Here is a 25,667-nt window from a genome sequence, read left to right as displayed (position 1 = left end):
GTCAGGCAGCAACAGAGTCACTAACGCCTGTGGGCTGAATAAAAGTGTCCGACCACAGCTTTGTATCTTGTATACAAAAATGGTGCTTTCATGATGTGCAGGGAGGTTTGCTGTGTGTGTACGTGTGTAGGTAATGTCACTTAAATAAAAATGAGGCATTTTGTAAAGCCTGAGGCAATTGTAAATAGTTTGAAAGATTTATTTTTAACTAGAAAAGAGAGGAAATTGAAGCCAGTGAAGTTAGCAAGATGGATTTTTAATATATATATTAATATTTATTCAAAAACAATACAAAATATTGTCAGACATTTGGTATAAAAGACTTTTACTGCATAAACTATAAAAATGACAATCATAAAGATAAAATAAGAATAAATTATCTAAAAAGTCTAAAAAGATTTATTGAATTAAGTAAGTGCAATGATTGTACTTTATCAGAATGTTTTACCTTTATGCGAAAGTCACAAATATATACATTTAAATGCATAACCAAACTAAACATCTTTATTTTTATTTAGACATGGTGTTAAAAGGGTGCGCAGAATGTTGTATGCTCAAAACTATACATTTAAACCACAAAGTTGCAGGTAAACATTAAACCAACATTAAAATTACTTTTGTTTTTCTGCCTAATGTTTTAAACAAAAAGGTACAAAAAATAAAATATTTAGAACTGTCAGGTTTCGGTGGTGATGCTACCTGTGATCTGATCATGTGACTATCAGCTTGACTACAAACAATCCAGGTGTGTAGACGTTTGTAATAATAATAATAATATTCATAATAATATTCATAGTAATAATACATTTTATTTATGATGCACTTTATATTTTAAGCAAAAATCAAAGTGCTACAAATTAATTCGACCCGAAAGCTCTGATAAAAAGTTTTAACACATTTGTGTCTGAACATTTTATTTATTGCACCTCTGATTACCAAAAAAAAAAAAAAGGTTTCCATGAATGGTCTTACGTGATCAGTTGAAATTTATTATTAATGTGGTAACGATATTTTTATAAGCATAGGTGCCATGATAATGAGTGCTTTTTTGCCAATTTTGCAAAATTTGTGACTTTTCATATACTATCTGCAGCCATTAAAACAGTTTAGCTCTACTGTACACATACTTTTGATTCACATTTTTCTAACCAATCAATCTAACTATATTTCTCCAGTCAATGCATACTCGCTGAATGGTGATCTTGCACTCTTTGTAATATTTTATGTACATGTAAATGTACTTTACGTATTTATGTGCTTTAAGTACATACTGTAGTTTATGTACTTTAGATTGCTGGATAAGCTAATGATCTTATCTAGTGGTATATATTAAGTCTATACAGTGTATGCATGTCCTATAGGTTTGAGCTGTTTTCATTTTTGGTGACTGATAATCAATAAAAAGTGTAAAAATTGAACAATATTGTACAGTACAGTAGGTTGTTTTAGAGATTTTCAGTTAGAGAAGTGTTTGCAATCTTGATTAACACTATGTAAAGTTACACGACTCGAGCCTTGTTCTGCTACTTGTTGTGCTGAAAAATTGAAAAGTGTTTCCAAAAACCAAATTAATCTACACTGTTCTGTTTTGGGAATTTCCCCAGGTTTAACAGAACATTAGGTCTACCTGATGATTCAAAAGCCTGACCAAAAACAAAAGCCTAATGTACACTGCCTCCCCAAATAAAGTCTTCATTTCAATAGTAAAATTTTTGGCCTTGATCAAACAAATAAAAACACTTAAAGTACTAAATTTGGCATAAGAACTGTCATAAGAACTATTTTTTTAACTGGAAGGACTGTGCTGAACCACCAATTTTGCAGAAGAAGTTGGGTCGAAGATTACTTAAACCCTTTATGAAGTTACATCATGAAAAACATTTAACGTAGAAATCAGCTGATGACCTGAATGTACTGAATGACCAAATTAACACATCTATGGAGTTTTTCTTCCCTGATGGAATTTAAATTGTGGTCACTACGCTGCATGCTGTAATCAATGCTAAAGGCAATCGAATAAAATATTAGAGTGTGTTACTTTTTTGGATGGAATATTTAAATTCCTAAACATCAGGATTTCTTAAACTCCAGAGCACCCATGAAGATGGCACCTATGGTTATAAATACATATCTACTGTAAATTCATTCTACAGCATAAACATGCCGAAAAAGTTGTTAGCTGCATTAGACAGATTCACCGAAGAGCCTTTCTTCACATGAACAAAAACAGCATCACCCTTGTACAGATGGAAGACCCCACCAAGGTAGCTGTTCCTCATACTACCCTTGTTGGCCGAGTTTAAATCGTGTCTTCGGTATTCAAGGAGCTTGATGGAACCTCCCAGGTAGCGTGTTGTGTTCTTTTCCACCGCTTGGGAAAAATGGCCTTCTGCACCGTAGGTAAGCTTAGAATACACATAGTAGTAGCCCTCTTCCTGAATGATCAGCTTTCCATCTCTGTATTCAAGCTTATAAAGGAGGGACTGTCCATCGTCATTCCATTTCATGATTCCTTCATTTTCAGGTTTATTAAGAGCTTCAAAACAACAACAACAACAACAAAATGTACTTAAAATGCTGTACAAGGCAAAATGCACAGTGAGAATTAAGGTAAAAGGTGATATAGAGAAGCTCATCCTCACCTGCCAGATGTGCCAGAGGTTTTGGCGGCGGCAGGATTGTCGGTGGCTTTGGCTTCCTGGTGACAGGTATTGGGTTTATATGGTCTCCTGAAACACCAGTAGGAAAGGCTGTTACAGTAAATAATATTTACAGCTGCATTAGTACACAGCTTATGTACAATAGTATAGTCTTAAAAGGCTGTATTTATAGTACACATCTGTATGTGTACTATATGTGTAAATATCGCACACATAATTCTAGGCACTACTATGTATTAAATACAAAATTCTCAACTTGAGATCGTGCTTATCTTATAGAGCAAATTATTAAGGATTGAAATAATGAACACTTACACCTAACGAGTGTTAAGCGAATCAAATGAATACTCGATCAAATCTATTCTTTAAAGCACATTAAGTGTTTACAGGAGAACATATCACATTAATTAAAAAAAAAATTTACTTTAAATTATTCCATTAAAACTTAAGTGCTGTTTGTTGTTTCAAAAAATAAAATCTAAAATTTATTCTGGGTAAATATTAATGACTAAATACTATTGCTCAATGTTTTTGGTACAACAACTAACTGAAGAAACTTAAAAGAAATCTATTGAAATGAAACACTTGGACTAGCCCAGGTCTAGCACAACGACCTTTACGTGTGTAAAAGGTGACCATTTATGGGCAGTGCTTGGACCCTGTAGGTTGTAGTTAGTTTCCAGTCTGAGTAGCGTGAAATGATATTGCTGTGATTACTGCAGTTGTAGAGTGTACTCCAGGTGGTCTTGGGTTTCCTGTTTCTTTAGTCCTTTATGCAGTTGGTTTTGGCTGTTGTTTTATTTCTACACTATCATTAAATCCTTTTTAGCACTGAAACAAATAGTAGGAAAAACTGAGTGGCAGGATGTATCCTCTACCTTTCTGTGCTGCAGTCTTGGGCTGATCACCATTCTGAAAAAGAGAGTCGCGTCGTAGCAGAGTTTAGATCGTATCTGATAAGATATTAAAAAGGTTACCACACAAATGTTGTGCAAAAACTGGCGCTAATATAGAACAGATTTGTGTGCAAAATAATATCTAATGTATGATCATAAAAATGCATACAGTGATACAAACAATATTCAGAACTGAATGATGCACATGCACCAAATGAAGATGGCTGCAGAATAACCACAGAAGGGTGGACTAGCCACCCCAACAAGCCACCAGCAAGCAGAGTATATCAAAGAAAGGAAATGAAGCAAGTGTGCCATGTGGTCTTTGTAAAACATAAACCATGGTATGCATGAAGGTGGTCGTGCACAGGGGCTTGTATATGATGGTATTGTGCGTAATTCAGAATAAAAATGCAGAAATATTTGTGTGTCGGTCTACATAGCATAGGCTTTCTCACACATGTGTATTCTCCCAGAAAAAATGTCCATCCACCCATCCATTAATTACAATTCGTATCCTGCGGTATATATTCTACAGGGGTATCTCAGTAATTAAGATGTCGGAGTGCTGAAGGTCAAAAGGTCCTCGGTTTGGTCTGTCACTGTTGGGAAAGATCCTTCACCTTCACCTTCACCTTCTACAATACAGCAGGGCGTCGAGCTGACAACTCAACCCTGTAAGTAAATGATGAAGGGGAGTATTCTCAAGGGGCTCAATATTCTTAATAGACAGACCCTTACCGCCTCCTCTTCCCCTTATCCTGTGTAAGGGTGCAGGGGGCTTAGAGGGAATTCAAGTCAGTCAAATGGTGGACATGGTAACTTATTGCAGGACACAAGCACTAACTCACTTACAATAACACACTTGATGCACTACACACAACTACTGTAGAGTATCCGGAGGAAACCCACAAAACCAGGCAAGAACATGCAATCTTTACACAAACAAACCAGGGATGAGATTTAAACCAGCCACCCTGGGGATCTTAGGTGTTAGGGCTTACCATAGTATTTAAAAGTAAACCAGTTTATAGTAATATTATTGAATGATTATGGAGCATACTTACTACAGCATGTCTACTCAAACTTAAAGTTATTTAAATAAAAAAAAAAATCATGATTTAGAAAAGATTCAAAGCATTTATTGTCATACGCATTTAGGCTATGAATGCTGGCATAGTAATAAAATAAAATATATAATAGTACAGCAGTACATACATTGTGTGTACTTTAATTACAGTTAAGTAAAGGATCTGTCTTGAAGATAGCATAAGTGCCAGTAAGCATTTGACCTATTTAACAGTGTCTGTTAGATTAAAAAGAAAAAAAAAAACACGTCAGTCTAGACTGTGCATTTCAGTATATCCTGCCATGCTTTTTCTTTTTTTGGTGGAGAAGAGGGGAAATTTTGTTGCTTGGTTGCCGGTATGTGTGTACCGGGGTCTTTTTTTGGCAAGACGTGGGGTTGTGTGTCATTGGTAGTGCCATCACAATGACAAGGAATAGAAAATATAGGTAACAGATTAAAAAAAAAAAATTAGAGGCTTTTATCTACCTCGCCTTTTGCCATTATCATTATCATTTATCTAGCGTAGGATGTCTGTGGCATTTCCATGCTGAACTTAAAGAGTCCCAAAGTATCTATATGACACAACCAATTCTAAACATACTTTAGTCAGTTCAATACAGCACTGAATACTTTTGGGAAATTTTTACGTTTTTTTATTTTTTTTTATTTTTGTTAGCGCCATCCAGCTTTGTGTATGTGCTGTATACAGAGGTGGCCAAAAGTATTTGAACAAAACTTTAATTCAGTATTTTAAATGCATCCTCTCTCTCTCTTTCTCTCTTTACAATAATGACAATCTAGGTAATAAAAATGATTTGTTATTTTTTGCAATGAAAGTCCTTTATTTTTGTAAACCTGCTGGATCCGGCTGAGCATCGAGTCAAAAAGAGGCGTCTGCAAAATTCTGATGTCACTTGTTCAATCTGTGCCTGCTTGATCGCTTCCTGAAGATCGTGTACAGAAACTGGTTTCTTGACTGCTGCTGCCTTCTTCACCATCGTCCAACACAGGTTTCCACTGAGTTTAGGTCTGGAGATGATCCAGGTTATGGCTCCAGAAACTGAGTACCACTGGACACCATATTTCATCGTCATCCAGATTAATTAGTAACATCATAGTTACTGTAACATGCCATGTGGTATCTTAATACTTTTGTCACCTATGTAAACACACATAGTGTCATGATGTGTACCTCTTACCGCATCTAAAAATGTGTGTGTGTGTGTGTGTATATATATATATATATATAGCCTATATATATATATATATATATTTTTTTTTTTTTTTCATTTTTTGTCTTGTGCGTGTTTTAGAAGGGGAAATAAGACCACAAAAGTACAGATGGGTTTCAGGTGCTGTAGGTCAGTTCTGCTGTTTGTTTTACAGGAAGCTAAAGTGCATCTTGCATGTGGGGGCTTCAAGGAAAAGGAGGAGTCTGACTGAACTACTTATTTTAAAACCATTGCATCAATCATATATATATATAAAATACGTATAATAAGTATACATACGTAAATAAGTATATATACATACTTTAAATTCGAATACAAGAATTGATGTATAATATTTAAAAGCTAAATTCTATATCGTGTTCAGCTTTTTAATATGATACTTTATGATTTTGTCATCCTTCTCATCACACACACAGTGTTGTAGTAAACTGGAACTCATGACTATTTTTGCACTATATACAATGCTAACAATATTTACAATAACTGTGCTCTTGTACAAGTCTATTGTGATTAAATTTACTTTCTTTACCAAGTAATGATTGTATATAATCAGAAAAATACATACATATGAAATAAGACTGCTGTAGCAGGTGGATCAAGCTAAGGTGAAATACCATATTGGCAAGCTTCATCTCCTGAAACTCAATCATTCCACGAGCAAAACCTACAATTATTTTATCCAGCTTTTTATATGAGTAAAACCTTTCAGGCATGTGTGTAATTAAGAAAGTGCAATTCCAAGTGCAATTCAAAACCACACCACATTTACAAAAAAAAAAAAGAAAGAAAAAGAGGGGGAAGAAAACAGTGCTGCAGGGCAAAAAGCCAAGTAAAACACCAGAAAGTAAGAACAGAAAGAGTCATGATGTACAGCACATCAGCATTTTTTTCCTTCTTTTTTTCACTTACAGATGTAGAGTTGCTGTTAGCCTGGTGAAGCTTGTAGATGAAATAACCCTCCACTGCTAAGCCACAGAAAGACAGGAGCACCAGCACAATGAGCGTTTTCTGGACCAGGAGGTTCCTCCGGGTCTTCATCCGTGTTAATCCTGGTTTAGGGGGAAGCGGCGGGGGTAAGTTGGTACCGCTGTCCACTACAAACACCGAGGGGTATGACATACATTTGTCAGTCATGTTCATGCAGTCCTGAAGGCCTGAACTCTAGCTGGAGAACAGGTAAGAGAAGAATCTATGTGAGATAAGATGCTGAGCAATGGCTGAGGAGGCAACGTTGCAGATAACTCCCACTCTGGTACGCTTTCTCACACACACATGCTCACACGTGCTCACATACACATATATGCTGAGTTTGATCGAGCTATCACATCAAAGTGGGTGGACGCTTGCACCACAACGAAGGCCAAATTTAGATCATTAAACCAAGCAATGTGCATTTTTGAAACAAACTAAGAATTAAAAGTTTTGGTTTCTGTTTGTGTTTTGCAAACTGTTCAATCTGAGTATGAGGAAATTGTTTCAAAGGTGTGATAAAGGAAGCATAAGAGAGAGCACCATCTCTATATCTCTCTCTCTCTCACACACACACACACACACACACACACACACACACACACACACACACACACACAAATACACACACACACACACACACAAATACACACACACACACACACACACACACACACACAAACCCATGCACATGCAGGTTGTGGATGAAAACTGACCTAAATTCACCTCAGTGTTTCTGTTGAACTGAGAAACCTTGCATATAGACAGCAGAAACACTCTATATGGATTCTTTATCAGCACGCATCTCAGGTGGACTAACAAGCTTGTTACATTTTACAGTAAACACTGCTGGAGTAAAATCAACCAAATCATTTCAGCTCACTGGTGCTTCTTTTGCACTGACAGATATATAGGGTATATATTTCCAAAGCAACACTTGTGCTACACTCAGCAATTCCCCAGCTAACAATTTTAGTTTAGAAGAATGCTACGGTTTTTGGTTCTTAACCTGTCCAGTTTTAAGGATGCTCTGGGAACGTTTCATCAAGGTGCTTATACGGTTATAAGACCTATACTGTATGTGTAGGGTCATGGGAACGTTTTTACATACAGTAACATCCTGGCAACAGGTTCCCAGATAGCAATTTATGTTAGCCAGTCGTTCTCAGAGCATTGGTTCTAAGAATGTATTTTAAGTTGGAATCCCATAACATTCTTTCTGTTTAGTTAAGAACATAACGTATATATAACAAACATGACATAAAATTGAAAGATGTTACATGTAATTTTTCTTTTTAAGGGTTAAAAAGAAAATTATTTTCTTTATAATTTTTATATAGTTTCTATAGTATTATATAGTTTTATATATATTTTTAATTCCTTTTATATCGGTTTGTTCAAGAAATGCAGCAAGAACAGGTTTATATATATTTTTTATTATATATATTTTTAATTCCTTTTATATCAGTATATATAGTTTATATATACATAAACCTGTTCTTGCTGCATTTCTTGAACAAACCGATATAAAAGGAATTAAGAAAATATATAAAATATAGGGCTTTTAACCCTTAAAAAGAAAAGTTACATAACTTTTAAGTAAACTTTTAAGTTTCAACACTGAGTTAATAAAATATTCACCATGTCCCCAAGTGCAAGAAAAAAGCAGCAACATACAGTAGAAGCATAACATCTAGACAAACAAACATTTAAAAATCATGTCAAATAAAATAATACAATTTTTCTTTTTGGTTTAATTTTATGCAGGGTGCCAATAATTATATACATCCACAGTATATAAGCTGTATATAAAGTAGTACACTAGATCATACACTATATACTATGGTGGTAACTGTGTTGTAACCTAATACAAATACAGATATGAATAGTAGTGGTGGCACTATTAAGTAAGAAAGGTTGCACAGAAGGTTTCCACACACTTTTGAGATTTGTAATGCTCAGTGGGTGCGAGTGAGCAGGCTGAAAAGATTAAGTAAGATAGTATTTTTTAAGGTGTGACAGTGACTGCCGGCTAAATCAGATCATCAGGTTATTTCCATGTCATAACCGACACAAACTGAAATAATAACTATACAAGTATAATACAATTAAAACACACGTACATCTCTGGTTAGAATCAGTTATGAGCTGAGGTAGCTGTGGTGGAGGAACTGTCAGAGACAGAAATCACACATGCATTGACACTGGTGCCATGTCCTAGGCTTAACATTAAACATGTGCAAGAGAAATACAGATGCTGATCAGAGGGTCAGGGGTTTGAGCCCCATTACTGCCAGGTTGCCACTGCTGGGCTCTTGGCCAAGACACCCCGATGTAAAGGATGATCTGCTAGAATGGAATAGATTGCACAGTGAAACAGTGGACCGAGATCAGGATGAATGGAAAGCTAAAAATTCTAACCATCCATCATCATACTTGATGAGGATGAAATAAATCAATAAAACATTTTTTTTTTAAAGAACAAGCCAGTCATACACACTTCAGGTTTAAATCCAAATACAGATACAAAGACAGAAAGTGTTACACGTCTATTCCATATAAAGTACTAGTATTTTATATACTGTAGATGTTCAAATAGAAAACCTTTCAAAAACATATGTGAGGATAGTAGCAGCAGCTGCTCCTGTAATGTCATAGTATAATGCTACGTTTTGTTAGATCATCACAATGACCTTTCAACCCGTCTGTACACTTAAAATGACAAACATGGAAAGTGAAACTACAATATGTAAAAATTGAACTCAAAATTCTGGGGCACAGTGGCTTAGCGGTTAGCATCATCACGCCACTCCTCCAGGTAAGGGGGTTCGAGTCCCGCCTCCAGTCTGTGTATATTTCTGCTCCGTGCTTGGTGAGTTTCCCCCGGGTGCTCCAGTTTCCTCCTACAGTCCAAAGACGTGTAGGCTGATTGGTGTTTCCAATTTGCCGTAGTGTTTGATTGTGTATCTTCTGAGTTTGTGTGAGTGTTGGTACGCCACCTTGTTCCCTGGGACAGATTTTAATGCCCTCGTTGTGATCCTACACGGTATAAGAGGCACAAGTAAGCAATAAATGAAACCTTTAAAAAACTAAACTGCATAACAGATGAAAATTTCCAAAAGATCTTTTTGGTTCCTGGGTCAGGAAATAATAATAATAATAATAATAATAATAATAATAATAATAATAATAATAATAATAATAATATAAAAAATAAATCTACCTCTATTTTACAATTTTCAACCTACAACACATCATATTGGTGTTTTCTTCTAATGAACTCATTTTACATCATCATACTGTCTAAATATCACAGCAACTGCATCTCAGTCCTCTTTATTAGCATGCTTTCATCCCCTTAGACGTCTTATCTATACTTTCCTCTATAGGCGCCTCAGTGTTTTTGTCTAATGGCTGAATATGGCGAAAACCTGAACAAACTGACATTTAAGGCTGGGGAAGAGGAAAAAGACAGCTGTGTGTTTAAGGAAAATGCGCGTAACAGTAAAAACCAGTATGTAAAAAAAGAGTTGGAAATATAACAGACAAGGGGTGGAAATGATGACATTTAAAAAAAAAAAAGCCTGGAAATAGATTTGCAAGTCTAAAACAAGAATCTTTTATATATATATATATATATATATATATATATATATATATATATATATATACATATATATATATAATTTATCCCAGTCAAAAAGTAACTGGGTTACATTTTTGAAGAATGTAAATTTATGCTAATCATATTAATATGATATAGGCTTTTATATAGTCATTATTTCCACTTTTCGTCTATTGAAGAATGCGATCTGTAAAAAAATATATATCTGTAATCTCACATTAATGTCTTAAAAGTTGAAGTGAGGGTGCACAAACTTTTGCACCATATAAATATAGCAGCATTGTTGCGAAGGGAGCTTTGAGGTTGCCATCTGCTGGAACTTGTGCTCCAGTGCTGATCTACTAATCCATCTCCCAGGCACACACACACACACACAAACACACACACACATAAATGTATTTCTTGCTAATTTAAAATCATTGATTAAAATTAACTCTAAACAGAGATCATTTAGCCCATAACCCAGTTTGTTTTTAAAATTACCCTGAACTGGGATTTACACCAGTGCAGCCACATTAATTGTAAATACGGTAGAGCCTTTACTCCAATAAGTTGTAAGGCCATTGCTGAATGTTAATTTAAAACACTGGTACTACTATGATCAAGCATGTACAGTAACAAAGAAAAGATCTACACTGAATCTGTGTGGAATAGTACACACTCGGGTTTGCTCGTCTGCGATGTCTGTTTTTCCCCCACATGAAACATAAACAAAAAAACAGACGTAAACAAAAAAATAGGTCTGATACATGGTTTTAGGAACACCTGTAAACCTGAGCATTGACACATTTATAATATTTTATCAGGTACAATCCTGCAGAGGACGTCGTTGAGTGATTCCTCTTCCTGACAGACAGGAGTGAGCCCTTCTGTTGTTGTAGCCCATCTGTCTCAGGCTTCTACATGCATTTATAACGTGCTTTTTTGCTTGTTTCCATGCAATGATTAAAATCAATAATAATAAAAAAAATTAGTTTTTCTTAAACATTCTAATGTTTGATGTAAAACATCACTTGATGCTCTTGAGCTCCGTCTGCAGGATTTTATGCACTGGACTGTGGTCATATAATTAACTGACTGGATAACTACATTAGTAATAAGGTGCCGGTAAAAATGTCCTGGTTAACCCATTAACAGTTTATTAATTTTATATCATGACAGCGCAGGTATTTTCTTATTTAAGGCTTCCTTGTACATTATTCGAGGAGCATTCAAGTCAAACATGAAGGAAGGTGTAAAACTGACATTTACAGAATACTTCAGGGACAATGCAGTGTTGAGACGCTTAGCCGCAGGAAGAAAGTTATACAAAGGACGAATACTGTACAGTAGCTTGTTATAATGATTCACCAACACCACTTGCACATTACAGGAACTCGGTAGGAAGTTATTGCCACGTCTCCCATACAGTCCTTACCTACCTCGCGCCAATGCATTTCCTGGGAGGCAAGTGTTTCAGATGTAAAGAAGGGTGTACTAAAGGTTTGGGATGTTTTCATCTTTTAGTGACTGATAATAAATAAAATAGGTAAAAATTTTACGATATTGTATTGATATTCAGTTAGAGAAGTGTTTGCAATCTTGATTAACACTGTGTAAAGTTTCACGGCTCAAGCCTTGTTCTGCTACTTTTTCAGGAAAAAGTGTTTCCAAAAAACAGGTTGAACTGCACTGTTCTGTTTGGGAAAATTTCCCCAGGGTTAACAGAACATTAAGTCTACCTGATAATTCAAAAGCCTGATGTACACTGCCTCCCCAAATAAAGTCTTCATTTCAATAGTCAAATTTTTGCCCAAACAAAGAAAACAAGTACTGAATTTGGGATGAGAACTGTCAAATCTATTGTTAAATTGGAAACACTGTGCCGAACCATCAACTTAGCAGGAGAAGTGTGGTCAAGATTACTTAAACACTTGATGAAGTTACATCATTAAAAACATTTAACATACTGTAGAAATCTGTGTTTATATTGAAAGTAAAATAATTTCTACAAACACAATGTAATGAGAACTTACAGAATTGGGGCTAAACAGATGTGTGCATAAGAAACAACCTGTTAGAGCCTTTGGAGCAATGGAAAAAGGTCATGTGGTCTGATGATTCCAGATTCCAGAGAGATGTTTGGTTCAGGGTAAGACTGGAAGCGCATTAAGTGATGCGCCCATCATGCATAGTGGCCACTACAGTATACATTATGTGGGAATAGAAAAAAGTCGGCTGATGACCTCAGTCTACTGAATGTCCAGATTAACACATCTATGAATTTTTTTTCCCCTGATATTATGATAAAGTGGCCACCATACTGACTGCTGAAATCAATAGTTAATCAAATGCAATATTAGAGTGTCTTACTTTTTTGGATGGAATATTTAAATCCTAAACATCAGGATTTCTTAAACTCCAGAGCACCCATGAAGATGGCACCTATGGTTATAAATACATATCCACTGTAAATTCATTCTACAGCATAAACATGCCGAAAAAGTTGTTAGCTGCATTAGACAGATTCACCGAAGAGCCTTTCTTCACATGAACAAAAACAGCATCACCCTTGTACAGATGGAAGACCCCACCAAGGTAGCTGTTCCTCATACTACCCTTGTTGGCCGAGTTTAAATCGTGTCTTCGGTATTCGAGGAGCTTGATGGAACCTCCCAGGTAGCGTGTTGTGTTCTTTTCCACCGTTTGGGAAAAATGGCCTTCTGCACCGTAGGTAAGCTTAGAATACACATAGTAGTAGCCCCCTTCCTGAATGATCAGCTTTCCATCTCTGTATTCAAGCTTATAAAGGAGGGACTGTCCATCGTCATTCCATTTCATGATTCCTTCATTTTCAGGGTTATTACGAGCTTTAAAACAACAACAACAACAACAAAATGTACTTAAAATACTACATAAGACAAAATGCACAGTGAGAATTAAGGTAAAAGGTGATATAGAGAAGCTCATCCTCACCTGCCAGATGTGCCAGAGGTTTTGGCGGCACCAGGATTGTTGGTGGCTTTGGCTTCCTGGTGACAGGTATTGGGTTTATATGGTCTCCTGAAACACCAGTAGGAAAGGCTGTTAAATAATATTCACTGCTCTATTAGTAAATGAATAAAATAAAAAGCATCAGTTCCTAATCACACAATTATCTTTGTTGTATAGTCTTTAAGGGCTGTATTTATAGTGCACATCTGTATCACATATTGCACACATCTGTTTTTGCAGCTCAGTCCAAATTTTAGGCACTACTATACAGTATATTAAATAAAAATTTCTTAATTTGAGATACGGCTTATCTCATGAAGCAAATTATTAAGGAGCAGTTACACTTAACAAGCATTAAGCGAATCAAGTGAATACTCGGTCAAGTGAATACTCGGTCAAATCTATTTTTTAAAGCACATGTTTACAGAAGTACCAACACTGCTCAACACCAATCAGCCAAGACACACCGCACCCAGCGGCTGTCTGATAGGGTCCTGATACCTCTGCACTTTGTGCGATCATTTAGATAACACCGGTAAGGTATCAGGGCCAACGACAAAGATGGTAAGAAAGATAAAATACCCAGCCTCAGCCGGCGTGATATACAGTAGTGTGAGAGAGAGCGCGACACGCATCTGTTCAGCGTCCGCTCTCAGTATTAATGTTTTTTGTACCACAAACTGAAGGTTTAAAAGAAATCTAACTTTTAAAATCAATCTATTAAAATCAGACACTTGGACTAGCTCAGGTCTGATAGTTAGTTACTATATGTTGCATGTGTACAACGACCTTTACGTGTGTAAAAGGTGACCATTTATGGGCAGTGCTTGGACCCTGTAGGTTGTAGTTAGTTTCCAGTCTGAGTAGCGTGAAATGATATTGCTGTGATTACTGCAGTTGTAGAGTGTACGCCAGGTGGTCTTGGGTTTAATGTTTCTTTAGTCCGTTATGCACTTGGTGGTGGTTGTTGTTTATTATTATCATTAAATAAATTTTAGCATTGAAACAAATAGTAGGAAAAACTCTGAGTGGCAGGATGTATCCTCTACCTTGCTCTGCTGCAGTTTTGGGCTGATCACCATTCTGAAAAAGAGAGCCACGTCATAGCAGAGTTTAGATCGTATCTGATAGGATATTGAAAATGTTGTGCAAAAGCTGGCGCTAATTTAGAACAGAACTAACATATTTAACAGCTAGGTTTAGTTTAGACTGTGTATTTCAGTATATCCTACCATGCTTTTTTTGTGGAGAAGAGGGGAAATTTTGTATGCATGGACCGGGTTCTTTTTTTGGGGTGGGGTTGTGCGTCATTGGTTGTGTCATTGCAATGACAACAAATATAAAAATATAAGTAACAGAATCTTAAACACTCCTCCTTTTTGCCATTATCATTGCCATTTATCTAACGTAGGAGGAGTGATGTTTGTGGAATTTCCATGCTGAACTTAATAAGTCCCAGAGTGACACAAACAATTCTAAACGTATTCTAGCAATTTCAATACAGCAACGAATACTTTTGGAAAATTTTCTATATTATATATATTGACGTGATGGTTTTAAAATAATAGATAGGGAGACTGAGAGTGTGTGATATGCAAAGTTTTCATTAAAATCTCATTAATTCCTGGAACCTTAATGAAATAATTTAAGGATTAATGAACAATATTTAAAAAAGCTAAATTCGATATTGTGTTCAGTTTTTTTTTTATATGATACTTGATTATTCTGTCATCTTTCTCATCACATACAAAGTGTTGTAGTAAACTGGAAATCATGACTACTTTTGCACTATATGCAATGCTAACAATGTAATCTATGCTCTTGTACAAGTCTATTGTGACTATATTTTCTTCCTTAACTAAGTGATGATTATATAAAACAAGAAAATCAAGTATACATATGAGATGAGAATGCAGGAGGAGGTAGATCATGCTAAGATTAAATACCAGCTTAATTTTCTGAAACTCACTCATTACACAAGCAAAACCTACAATCATTTAATCCAGCTTTTTATATGAGTAAAACCTTTCAGGCATGTGTGTAATTAAGAAAGTGCAATTCCAAGTGCAATTCAAAACCACAACACATACAGTATTCAAAAAAAGAAAGAAAACAGTGCAGAAGGAAGAAAGCCATGATATACTGTAAATAAGTTAAGCAGAAATGATTTCCTGAAAGTAAAACACCAGAAAGTAAGAACAGAAAGTCATGATGTACAGCACATCAGCACTTTTTTTGTTGTTGTTTTCACTTATGGATGTAGAGTAGCTTTTAACCTACTATGTAAAGATTGTAGATGAAATATCCCTCCACTGCTAAGCCACAGAAAGACAGGAGCACCAGCACAATGAGCGTTTTCTGGACCAGATGGTTCCTCCGGGTCTTCATCCGTGTTAATCCTGGTTTAGGAGGCAGTGGGGGGGGAGATATGGTACCGCTGTCCACTACAAACACCGAGGAGTATGACATACATTTGTCAGCCATGTTCATGCAGTTCTGAAGGCCTGAACTTCAGCTGAAAAACAGGTGAGAGAAGAATCTAGACGAGATAAGATGCTGGGCAATGGCTGTCAGGTTCCTCTCAAGGTTTCTTCCTACTGCCAACTCAGGGAGTTTTACCTTGCCACTGTCGCCGTCGTCCTCAGCTTGCTCATCAGGGACAATCATTTTGATTTATACACATTCACATTTCATACAAAGTTAAATAATTCTTTTGATTGTGTAAAGTTGCTTTGCGACAATGTATATTGTTAAAAGCGCTATACAAAAAATTGAAATTAAATTGAATTGAACTGAGGAGGCAACGTTGCAGATAACTTCCACTCTGGTACATTCTCTCACAACGTTGTTACAGCTGTGTTCAAAATAATCGTAGTCCAACATCAGTAACCAGATCAATAATTGTTTTTGAGAGAAATTATATTTCTTCATGGTTAATGTTTTACTTGTAGGTGTAGTGAAGTAATAGAAAACCAACTGACCCAACAGTCATGATTGGATGCACCTAACTCTGTGTAATTTAATCATTAATTAAAATGAGGCGTGTTCAAAATAATAGCAGTGTGAAGTTCAATTGGAGAGGTAAATTATTCTGTGAAAAACAGGCGTCAAACAAGTTTCAGACATTGTTCAGAACAACAGCATACTTTGATTCAATAGTTGATTACAGATGGAAAAAAACATACAAAGAAGTGCAGAAATGATAGGCTGCTCTGCTAAAATGATATCAAATGCTTTAAAATGGAGATCAAAACCAGAAAGATGTGGACGAAAATGAAAAACTACCATTCAAATGGATTGAAGAATAATAAAATTGGCAAAGACTCAGCCAATGATCAGTTCCAGCATGGTCAAAGAACACCTAAAGTTACTTGTGAGAACTGTTACTATATAAGAAGACGGTTATGTGAAGCCAAGCTATCAGCAAGAAGTCCCATTGTTGAAAAAAAGACATGTGCTGAAGAGGTTAAAGTTCGCCCAAGAACACACTGACTGGCCTAAAGAGAAATGGCACAATATTTTGTGGACTGATGAAAGCAAGATTGTCCTTTTTGGGTCTAGAGGCAGCAGACAGTTTGTCAGGCCCCCAAACACTGAATTCAAACCACAGAACACTGTGAAGACAGTGAAGCATGGAGGCACAAGCATCATGATATGGGGATGCTTCTCGTACTATGGTGTTGGGCCTATTTATCACATTTCAGGGATCATGGATCAATTTGGATTCAATCAGAATACTTAAAGAGGTTATGTTGCTTTATGCCGAAGAGGAAATGCCCTTGAAATGTGTTTAAACAAGACAACGACCCCAGACACACCAGTAAGCAAGAAGCATCTTGGTTCCAGACCAACAAGATTGAAGTTATGGAGTCGCCAGCCCAATCCCCAGACCCTAATCCAATAGAAGAGCCTGACAACAAAAATGCTGTTGGAATTGTGGCGTGAAGTACCATTGTCAATCGTGAAGTTGTGTATTTGTGACATCATTTCCAAATTGGGGGTGTGCCTGGGTAGCACATGTGACAGAACTAGCTCATTTAAAATATGTATTTATTACTGAAGGTAAGTTTCATCCCATTTAACAATGATCCCATTTCATCCCATTTAATGATTTAATACCATCTCGTATGTTATATTTAACCTGTTCTGGCTGCATTTCTTGAACAAATCGCTATAAAAGAAATTAAGAAAAGATGTCACATTGGGCTTTTAACCCTTAAATTGTGAAGAAAAATTACATATACCATCTTTCAAAATGTGTTCTGTGTGGTCATTTCTGTCTGTGTTATATCCCCCACCATTTCCTTTAAAGGAAAAACAAAAAAATGTTATTATGGGCCAAAATGTTAAGTCAATAAGCTTCAACACTGAGTCCAGTTTAATTAAATATCACGCAGGTCCCCAAGTGCAAAAGAAAAGAATCAACTTACCACAGAAGCATGACATCATGACATGAACAAAAGTTCATGCTCCTACCCACATCTACTCTTTCTCCTTAAGCTTGACCTATGACAACCAGTCCTACGTCACCCATGCTAGTGGATTCCGGGGCTGACCAAAACCTGATCTCCACCTCCACTGCCTCTCAATTCAAGATTCCACTCACTTCACTGTTTCAACTCTCCATTGTTCAGGCTCTTGAAGGCAGACTCGTTCTTATCACTCATCACATCACCCCCTTACAAGTCTTAGGCAACCATATTGAGTAATATTGAGACCATTACTTTTCTAACCATCCAGATTGTCTTGGGCCTCCCATGGCTAAGAATGCATAACCTTCACATAGTTTGGCTGAAGCAAAGCATCCTGGATTGGAGCCCCACTTGCCTCTTGTCATGCCTGTGCTCCACCACCACAGGTCGGACCTTGCCCATGTTCCAAAAGGAGGTCCCCAATCTAGCCAAAGTATCCACCAAGTACCATGACCATCGATGGGTCTTTAGCAAATCACGGGCTGTTTCTCTACCACCTCACCACCCCTATGAGACCTCCCTGGAACCTCCACTAACTCCTCCCCCCAAGGGGCCTCTCTATTTTCTCTCCCGCCCTGAGAGAGTTGCCATGAACAATATAACAATGAGTCACTTACAGCAGGGATAATCTGCCCATCCCCCTCACCTGTGGGGCCAGATTTTTTTTTGTGGAGAAAGAAGATAAGTCCTTCAGACCCTGCATTGACTACAGGGAACTGAATGAGAACAGCTTCCCTCTCCTACTGATGTCATCCGCCTTTGGGCTCCAGGACACCCATATGTTTAACAAACTAGACCTGAGGAATGCCTACCACCTGGTCAGAATAAGAGAGGGTGATAACTGGAAGACCGCCTTCTATACCCCCACTGGCCATTATGAGTACCTGGTTGTCCCATTCGGTCTAACCAATGCACCAGCGGTCTTACAGGCACTTATTAACAACGTCCTCAGAGACTTCCTCAATGTCTTTTTAATTGTCTTTGCCTACCTTGACGATATCTTGATCTTGGCTACATGTTCAGTTTAGAATTAATTACAAAAAAATATTACTTACATATAAGGCTTTTAGGTTTAGCTCCTACATACCTAACCAGTCTTCTGATACGCTACGATCCACCACGCTCATTAAGATCACAAAACTCTGGACTTCTTGTAATTCCCAGAATTTCAAAATCTACATAAGGGGGTAGGGCTTTTTCATATTTAGCTCCAAAGCTTTGGAATAGCCTTCCAGACAGTGTTCGGGGCTCAGACACAGTTTCCCAGTTTAAAAGTAGACTCAAGATGCATCTCTTTAATCTGGCATACGCGTAACTCATCACATAACTTCATACTTCAGTACATCTATCCTGAATGGCAACTACGCTAATTCTCCCCATCTGTTCTGTACTTTTCTACCCATCCCGAGGCATCTGAAGTTTGTACCAGTTTCAGTAGACAAAGGCCAACCCTGTTAGGATCCTGAGGCATCCAGAGAAGGACCAGCTCCAGCTGGATTCTGCTTTATGATGGTTGGAGCTACACATCCTGCTCCTGTGCGCCCAGTGATCCAGACCCCATCTGCCCTCTGCACCTACTGACTCATCCCTGAGTCCATGAACTGGACTTCATGTTAATTTCTGTTATATTGTACTTTCAGCTGCATAAAACACATGATGTTATATCATCTCTATCTGTTATCAGAGACATTTTATTCATTCATCTCATTATTATCTAGACACATTTTTCTCACACATACACAATTTATTATTATTATTATTATTATTTTATTTTATTTTTTTCTTCCATTTTTGTGAAGCTGCTTTGAGACAATGACCATTGTTAAAAGCGCTATATAAATAAAGTTGAATTGAATTGAACTGAAAAATCTTCTCATGCTTGTGTTACTCGACCTTAGAAACACATGTTAATCCAACTTTTGGACTTTTGGTAGGAATTAAGGGAACAGCCCTCTCCTGGCTCAGATCCTAATTGACTGATCGTTATCAGTATGTAGATTTAAATGGTGATTATTCTGCATGTTCTATAATGGAGTTTGGTGTTCCACAGGGTTTGGTTTTAGGGTTACTGCTTTTTTCCTTTTACATGCTTCCTTTGGGCAACATAAATTGTAAGCATGGTTACTTTTTATTGTTTTCATTGCTATGCTGACGACAAACAGTTATACATCTCTGCAAAACCAGATGAGAAAAACCAGCTTGTTAAAGTTGCATAAAGGAAATAAGAGACTGGATGCTAATTAACTTCCTTTTGCTTAATCCTGATAAGACAGAAGTTTTAGTCATAGGACCGCATCCAGCTAGAAGCAAGGTTTTAGATCACACTCTAACTTTAAATAGCGTTTCTGTCACTAAACGATGCAGAAAAACTAGTTCATGCTTTTATCACCTCTAGGTTGGACTATTGTAACGTCTTACTGTCTGGTTGTTCAACTAGGTGCATAAACAAGCTTCAGTTTGTCCAGAATGCAGCAGCGAGAGTCCTCACTACTATTTTTGACATATAAAGCATTAAATGGCCTTGTGCCGCAGTATCTGAGTGAACTGCTATTGTCTTACGATCCGCCATGCCTATTTCGATCAAAGGATCTACAGCAGGGGGAAGAGCTTTTTCTGACAAAGCCCCAAAGTTATGGAATAGCCATCCAAATAGACTAAAAAAATATTTATTTAGCCAAGCATTTTTGTAAATAGACATGTCTGACTCATGCCGGTGCCCCACTTCTGGGTGAAGATCTCGTCACATGGACTCCCTGTGTGCCTCCTTGGGATATGTCTGGTGTCTGGGGATTTGCGTCTGCGGTTTTACTCTACCATGAAGATGGTTCTGGCCTCGACTGATGTTGAAAGCTGTTTCTCTGAGGACTTGACTTGGCTGCAGTCGCTCGATAGTTCAGGATAGTGCTCGATAGTTCAGGACTGGAATTTCCTACAAGTCTACCTGAGCCTCCAATAACTACCTGGACTCTATATTAACATCAATTAACATCAACTGTTATGCTGAACTGCCTGTCACCTAACACACAGTATGAATGCAGATCAATTCCTGCTTTCTGTTTCACCCAAATGAGGATGGGTTCCCTGTTGAGTCCAGTTCCTCTCAAGGTTTCTCCCTATTGCCATCTTAGGGAGTTTTTCCTTGCCACCGTTGCCCTCGGCTTGCTCATCAGGGACTATCTGACCATTCTGATTGATTCCATACAAACTTAAATAATTGTTTTGATTGTGTCAAGCTGCTGTGCAACAATGACAATTGTTAAAAGCTCTAAACAAATAAAATTGAATTGAACAGTCCTGCAATGACTTTTTGGAGAATACAGTGGAACTTGGGATTGCGAGTAATGCAAGACAAGCAAAGATTTTAAATAAATTTTGACTTAAAAAAAGAACAAGTCTTGGTTTACAAATACAGAGTATCATGTAGCACACATGCACTTCTTGTTTTGATGCAAAGCGTCATGTGATCACAACTGGGCCAATGGTTTTTCTTTCTCTTTTGTGCTGCGGAATTGTGAATAATTGTCTTGGTCTTAGTGCGTGTCTCTTACTGTATAATCAACATCCGTGCACATGTGTACTGTTTACTGTAACTCTCTGACCATGTGTGTGCGCATAAAGTATTTTTTATTTTGTGTTTGTATGCGTGTATGCACAGCACGCATGTAAAACAGAAGTAAGTCTCATTAGAGAGGTTAAAGATCCATTCTCTCTCTCTTTCTCTATATCAGACTGCACTTAGTGTCTGTGTGCACACCTTATTGGACACTGTGCCCCTTTACGATTTCAAATAAGAGAGGAGGAAGGGTTTTAGTGTACAACTAGAAGAGGAAGAGGTGAGAGTCTCATTCCTCCTTTCCTCTTACTTTAGCTTCACACACACAGGTCGAAAACACTTATCTGTCAGGATTTGTTTTTACTTTTTTTTAAAGGTAAAGTAAAGGTAAATTTGTTTTATTTTTACTTTATATTTTGTATTAATTATTTTTATGTATTTATATTTTTTGGGCTGTGGAACAAATAATTTTCATTATTTCTTATGGGGAAATTTCCTTTGATTTACGAGTGTTTTAAAATACGAGCCCGCTTCCAGAATTTATCATGGTCTTAGTCCAAGGTTCCACTGTAAACTTTACATCAAGGCAGAAAAGTGTGAATTTCACTGTACATCCACATCTTTCTTAGGTTATCCCGGAATCAAGCTGGCCCTCGAGGAATGGAGGCACTGATTGGAGGGCGCAAAACACCCTTTTCTTGTATGGACAGACCACAAAACCTTTAAGTACTTAAAGACAGCCAAAAGACTTAATTTATGGTCTTCACTTTACACTGTCATACCATCCACATGCAAAGAACATCAAACCAAACGCCCTCTGCTGACAGTTCTCCACCTCTAAGCACCCACAGAAACCATACCCCCCCCCCCCCCCTTGTCTTGTGTCCTCTATGTGACTGGATGTAGAAAACCTGTTCCAGCAGACCCTCAAACAAAAACCAAGCCCAAGTAATGTGAGTATGTACTAGACTGGGCCCACAGCTCCAGATTGGCATGCCACTCTGGAGTGACACGCACCCTCTCACTCCTACAGCAATGGTTCTGGTGGCCAAACATGAAGTAAGATGAAAAAGTATTTTGTAGCCCTTGTGACACCTATTAAAGGAAAAAGACAACTAGCCACCACCCTGAGGGCTTCCTAAGACCCCTCCCCATTCCCCAATGCCCCTGGTCTGAAATATTTATTAACTTTGCTACTGTAATACCACAATCTTAACCATTTTGGACTGGTACTTCAAATCTGCCCACTTCATTCCAATAACCAAGCATTCGTCTGCCATGGAAACAGCCAAGCTTTTAATTAACCAAATTTTTCACTTCCTTTACAGACTTCCACTCATCATTGTTTTTGAAAGGGGCCCTTTGTCTGGGCCCACCCCCAGACTAACAGAATCAATGAACCGGGAACTTAAGAAATCCTTGGGGTGCATGTCCTACCAGAATGCAACCTTTTGGAGCCACTTCCTTCCCTGGGTCATGTATGCCCACAACCTGCCCCCTTCCTCCACAGGCATGTCCCAGTTTCATTGCTGCCTGGGTTATCAACCACTATTATTCCCCACTTAGGAGGAGGCTACGGTTCCTTCTGCCCTTCATCCGTCGCTGCTGTCAGTTACAATGCACCGTCAGCACCATCCAGCGCTAGGCCAACCACTACTGGTGACCAGCCCTCCGATACATGACAAGGGTCATGTTATCTGCTTGAGACCTCCCAATTAAGACCACCTTGAAGAAGCACTAGCTTCATTGGCCCATTCATGCTCACCCACGTCATTTACTCATGTTCCATCCGGCTGGCCCTACCCCTATCCATGTGCCAAACAATCCCACATTTCAGGTCTCCGAGATTTTCCAACTAGTCCCCTGCTCACTATCCATGATTATTATCTATTTCGTTTCCATGATCCACTCCGCAATCACCTCTTTTCCCTATTTAAGCCACGCACTAACAACACCTCCTTGTCAGATTATTATGTGCCTTTCAAAGCCCAATATTCCAAAGACATGTATTGCCTTCACGATCTCGACCCTGCTTTGTTTCTACCGACCCCACCTTAACCTCAAGTCTCGGATTCTCATACTCACGGACCCTTTTTTTTTTTACCAAACTTTGGAATTGTTTAGCGACTGTCACCGGTCACCCCAGTTAAACTTTACTTTCCGTTGTGTGAATCCGACATTGTACACAGGTGGCGGTTCGCTGAAAACATTTAATCTCTCCTCTCTTTCTTCGACACATGAAAGAAAAAACAGTCTCTAAGTATGAATTGCCCTTGTTTTCTCTATAAAATAAATGTCATGTCCTTGATTTCCACATTTGTTGGCCAAAATTGTCAATAGAAATTTAAAAAAGTGAAAAATGCCAGAAAATAATCACACAAGTACATAAAATAACATTATACACACAAATTTAAATGAAGATATAGACATAAAATGAATAATAAAAATAAAGATTAAATTGGATTAGCAGAAGTCAGAAATAACATACCTCTTCCATACAGTTTCATGAGAAAAAGGGAAGAGGAGACAAAACAGGAAATCATGCTGGCTTTAGGTGACATCACAGGATTTAAAGGGACAAGGACACATCTCAATCAGGCACTTATATCACTTATATGAAATGAACAATTTTGTGTAAATTTTAACAATTCAACTCCAACAGGTTAATTTCTACATCTGTTACCACGAATTTGAATAACGGACTTTCTCTCGTCTCTCCGGCACTGAACCCTGCACGTTTTCGACCATGAATGATCTCTGAAAACCAGCCATTTACCTGTGCAATTTCTTTTTGCCCACTCCAGCTTTCATTTCCTCTCTCATCGGCTCTCTGTGCTTCAAACTTCTCGCAAGGCTCTCGCTTTGCACTTCTGTATTCCTACCAGGCTCACGCTTCACACAGAGCTCTCGTGCCGGCTTCCTGCACTTTCGCATTCCAGAAAAGATCTTTGCATGCACGTTTTTCAACACAGAGCAGCAAGCGCCAAATGCTTTAATAAGTCCCACCATGTCAGCTACCAAACCTGTTTCAAGCTTCATCTTAACAAATATATAGCACAATATACCGCAAGGAGCTTCTTCCAATCTTTCCTCTTGCAGATCCCTAACATATACAGTGTTTCTTTTTTGTTTAATTTTATGAGGAGTGCCAATAATTATATACTACATTTATATAAGCTATATACACAGTAGTAAACTATATCATACACTATGGATGCAACCATATGATACATTCTAACCTGATTCAAATATAGCTATGAATAGTAGTGGTGGCACTTCTATGTAAGAAAGGTTGCACGAAAGGTTTAAACACACTTTTGAGATTTGTAGTGCTCTGTGGGTGCAAGCGAGCAGGCTAAAAATATAGTTAAGTAAGATGTTTTTATTTTATTATTAAGGTGTGACAGTGACTGCCTGCTTATGTGCTCAGGCGCTGTGTGTGCGCCTGTTGTTATTTTGACACCGTGCCGGTTTACAAACACACACGAACGCACACAGCGTCTGCCTGCTGCTCTCTCTAGGTCAATAAAGGTGAAAGAGAGAGAGAAAAAGGATGAGGCTGAGAAAGAAAATGCGTGCACGGATGTTGATTATACCAGTAAGAGACGTGCACTAAGACGATTACCCACTTCTACAGCGCAAGAGAGAGAAAAAACGTTGGCTCAGTTGTGATCACATAACGCTCGGTGTCAAAACAAAAAACGCATGCATGATACATGATACTCGGTACTCGTAAACTAAGACAATGCTTGTTTTTCAAGACTTTGATTTTATTTCAGTTTACCTGTTCCGTTGATTGCCATCCTTTTCACTTGGCTCGGGTATAGAAGGGTGCTGGTCAACATCATCACTGACCCTAAAGCTGCTGGATCCAGACTCGCTGCCCCTGACCGTAATGTTAGAGCTGTCAGAGCCTGCGGAACTGTAATTTTCCCCTTACTCCAAAGGCATAATCTGTTAATGTAAAGAATTTCACAGCATCTGCTTTTATAGCTTTTTCTTCTTGTTGCATATATTTTCAGCTCCACCTTTTCATTTTTTCCATCTTTTATCCATGGCAATTATTCATTCTTTGCTGTATCGAGAAAGAATCCATATCTCTCCCTCTGTGAATTAAAAGTTAAAGGGGCGTGTTTCAGCACGCGTAATGGAATACGATTACAATACATTCGCATGCACACAAACTGTGCTGCTTTGCGCCGTATAGCCAGGGGGAAA

The 25,667-nt window shown here is 37.8% G+C and overlaps 2 protein-coding genes across 3 annotated transcripts; both read right to left on the bottom strand.

Annotated features, from left to right (window-relative positions):
- Positions 1-401: 401 nt before the first annotated feature.
- On the bottom strand, positions 402-7,273 carry LOC128518401 (tumor necrosis factor ligand superfamily member 14-like). Its single transcript, XM_053491486.1, has 4 exons — positions 6,767-7,273; positions 3,539-3,572; positions 2,643-2,729; positions 402-2,536 (listed from the first exon to the last, which is right to left on the bottom strand). Exons 1-4 carry the CDS (start codon positions 6,995-6,997, stop codon positions 2,148-2,150), a joined length of 741 nt encoding a protein of 246 aa, XP_053347461.1. The 5' UTR covers positions 6,998-7,273; the 3' UTR covers positions 402-2,147.
- Positions 7,274-12,006: 4,733 nt separating this feature from the next.
- Positions 12,007-24,246, bottom strand: LOC128519644 (tumor necrosis factor ligand superfamily member 6-like). 2 transcript variants are annotated; one of them, XM_053493445.1, is made up of 5 exons: positions 24,226-24,246; positions 15,705-15,939; positions 14,474-14,507; positions 13,407-13,493; positions 12,007-13,300 (listed from the first exon to the last, which is right to left on the bottom strand). In XM_053493445.1, the coding sequence occupies exons 2-5, from the start codon at positions 15,912-15,914 to the stop codon at positions 12,912-12,914; spliced, it is 720 nt and encodes a 239-aa protein (XP_053349420.1). In that variant the 5' UTR covers positions 15,915-15,939; positions 24,226-24,246; the 3' UTR covers positions 12,007-12,911. The 2 variants fall into 2 exon arrangements, with proteins under 2 accessions (XP_053349420.1, XP_053349419.1); XM_053493444.1 differs by lacking the exon at positions 24,226-24,246 and having other exon boundaries at positions 12,008-13,300; positions 15,705-16,390.
- Positions 24,247-25,667: the final 1,421 nt, after the last annotated feature.

This window comes from Clarias gariepinus, chromosome 3 (genome assembly GCF_024256425.1).
Source record: "Clarias gariepinus isolate MV-2021 ecotype Netherlands chromosome 3, CGAR_prim_01v2, whole genome shotgun sequence".
NCBI lineage: Eukaryota > Metazoa > Chordata > Actinopteri > Siluriformes > Clariidae > Clarias > Clarias gariepinus.
Note: the sequence above shows the minus strand (reverse complement) of the source record. Positions and strands in the feature narration are given on the sequence as shown.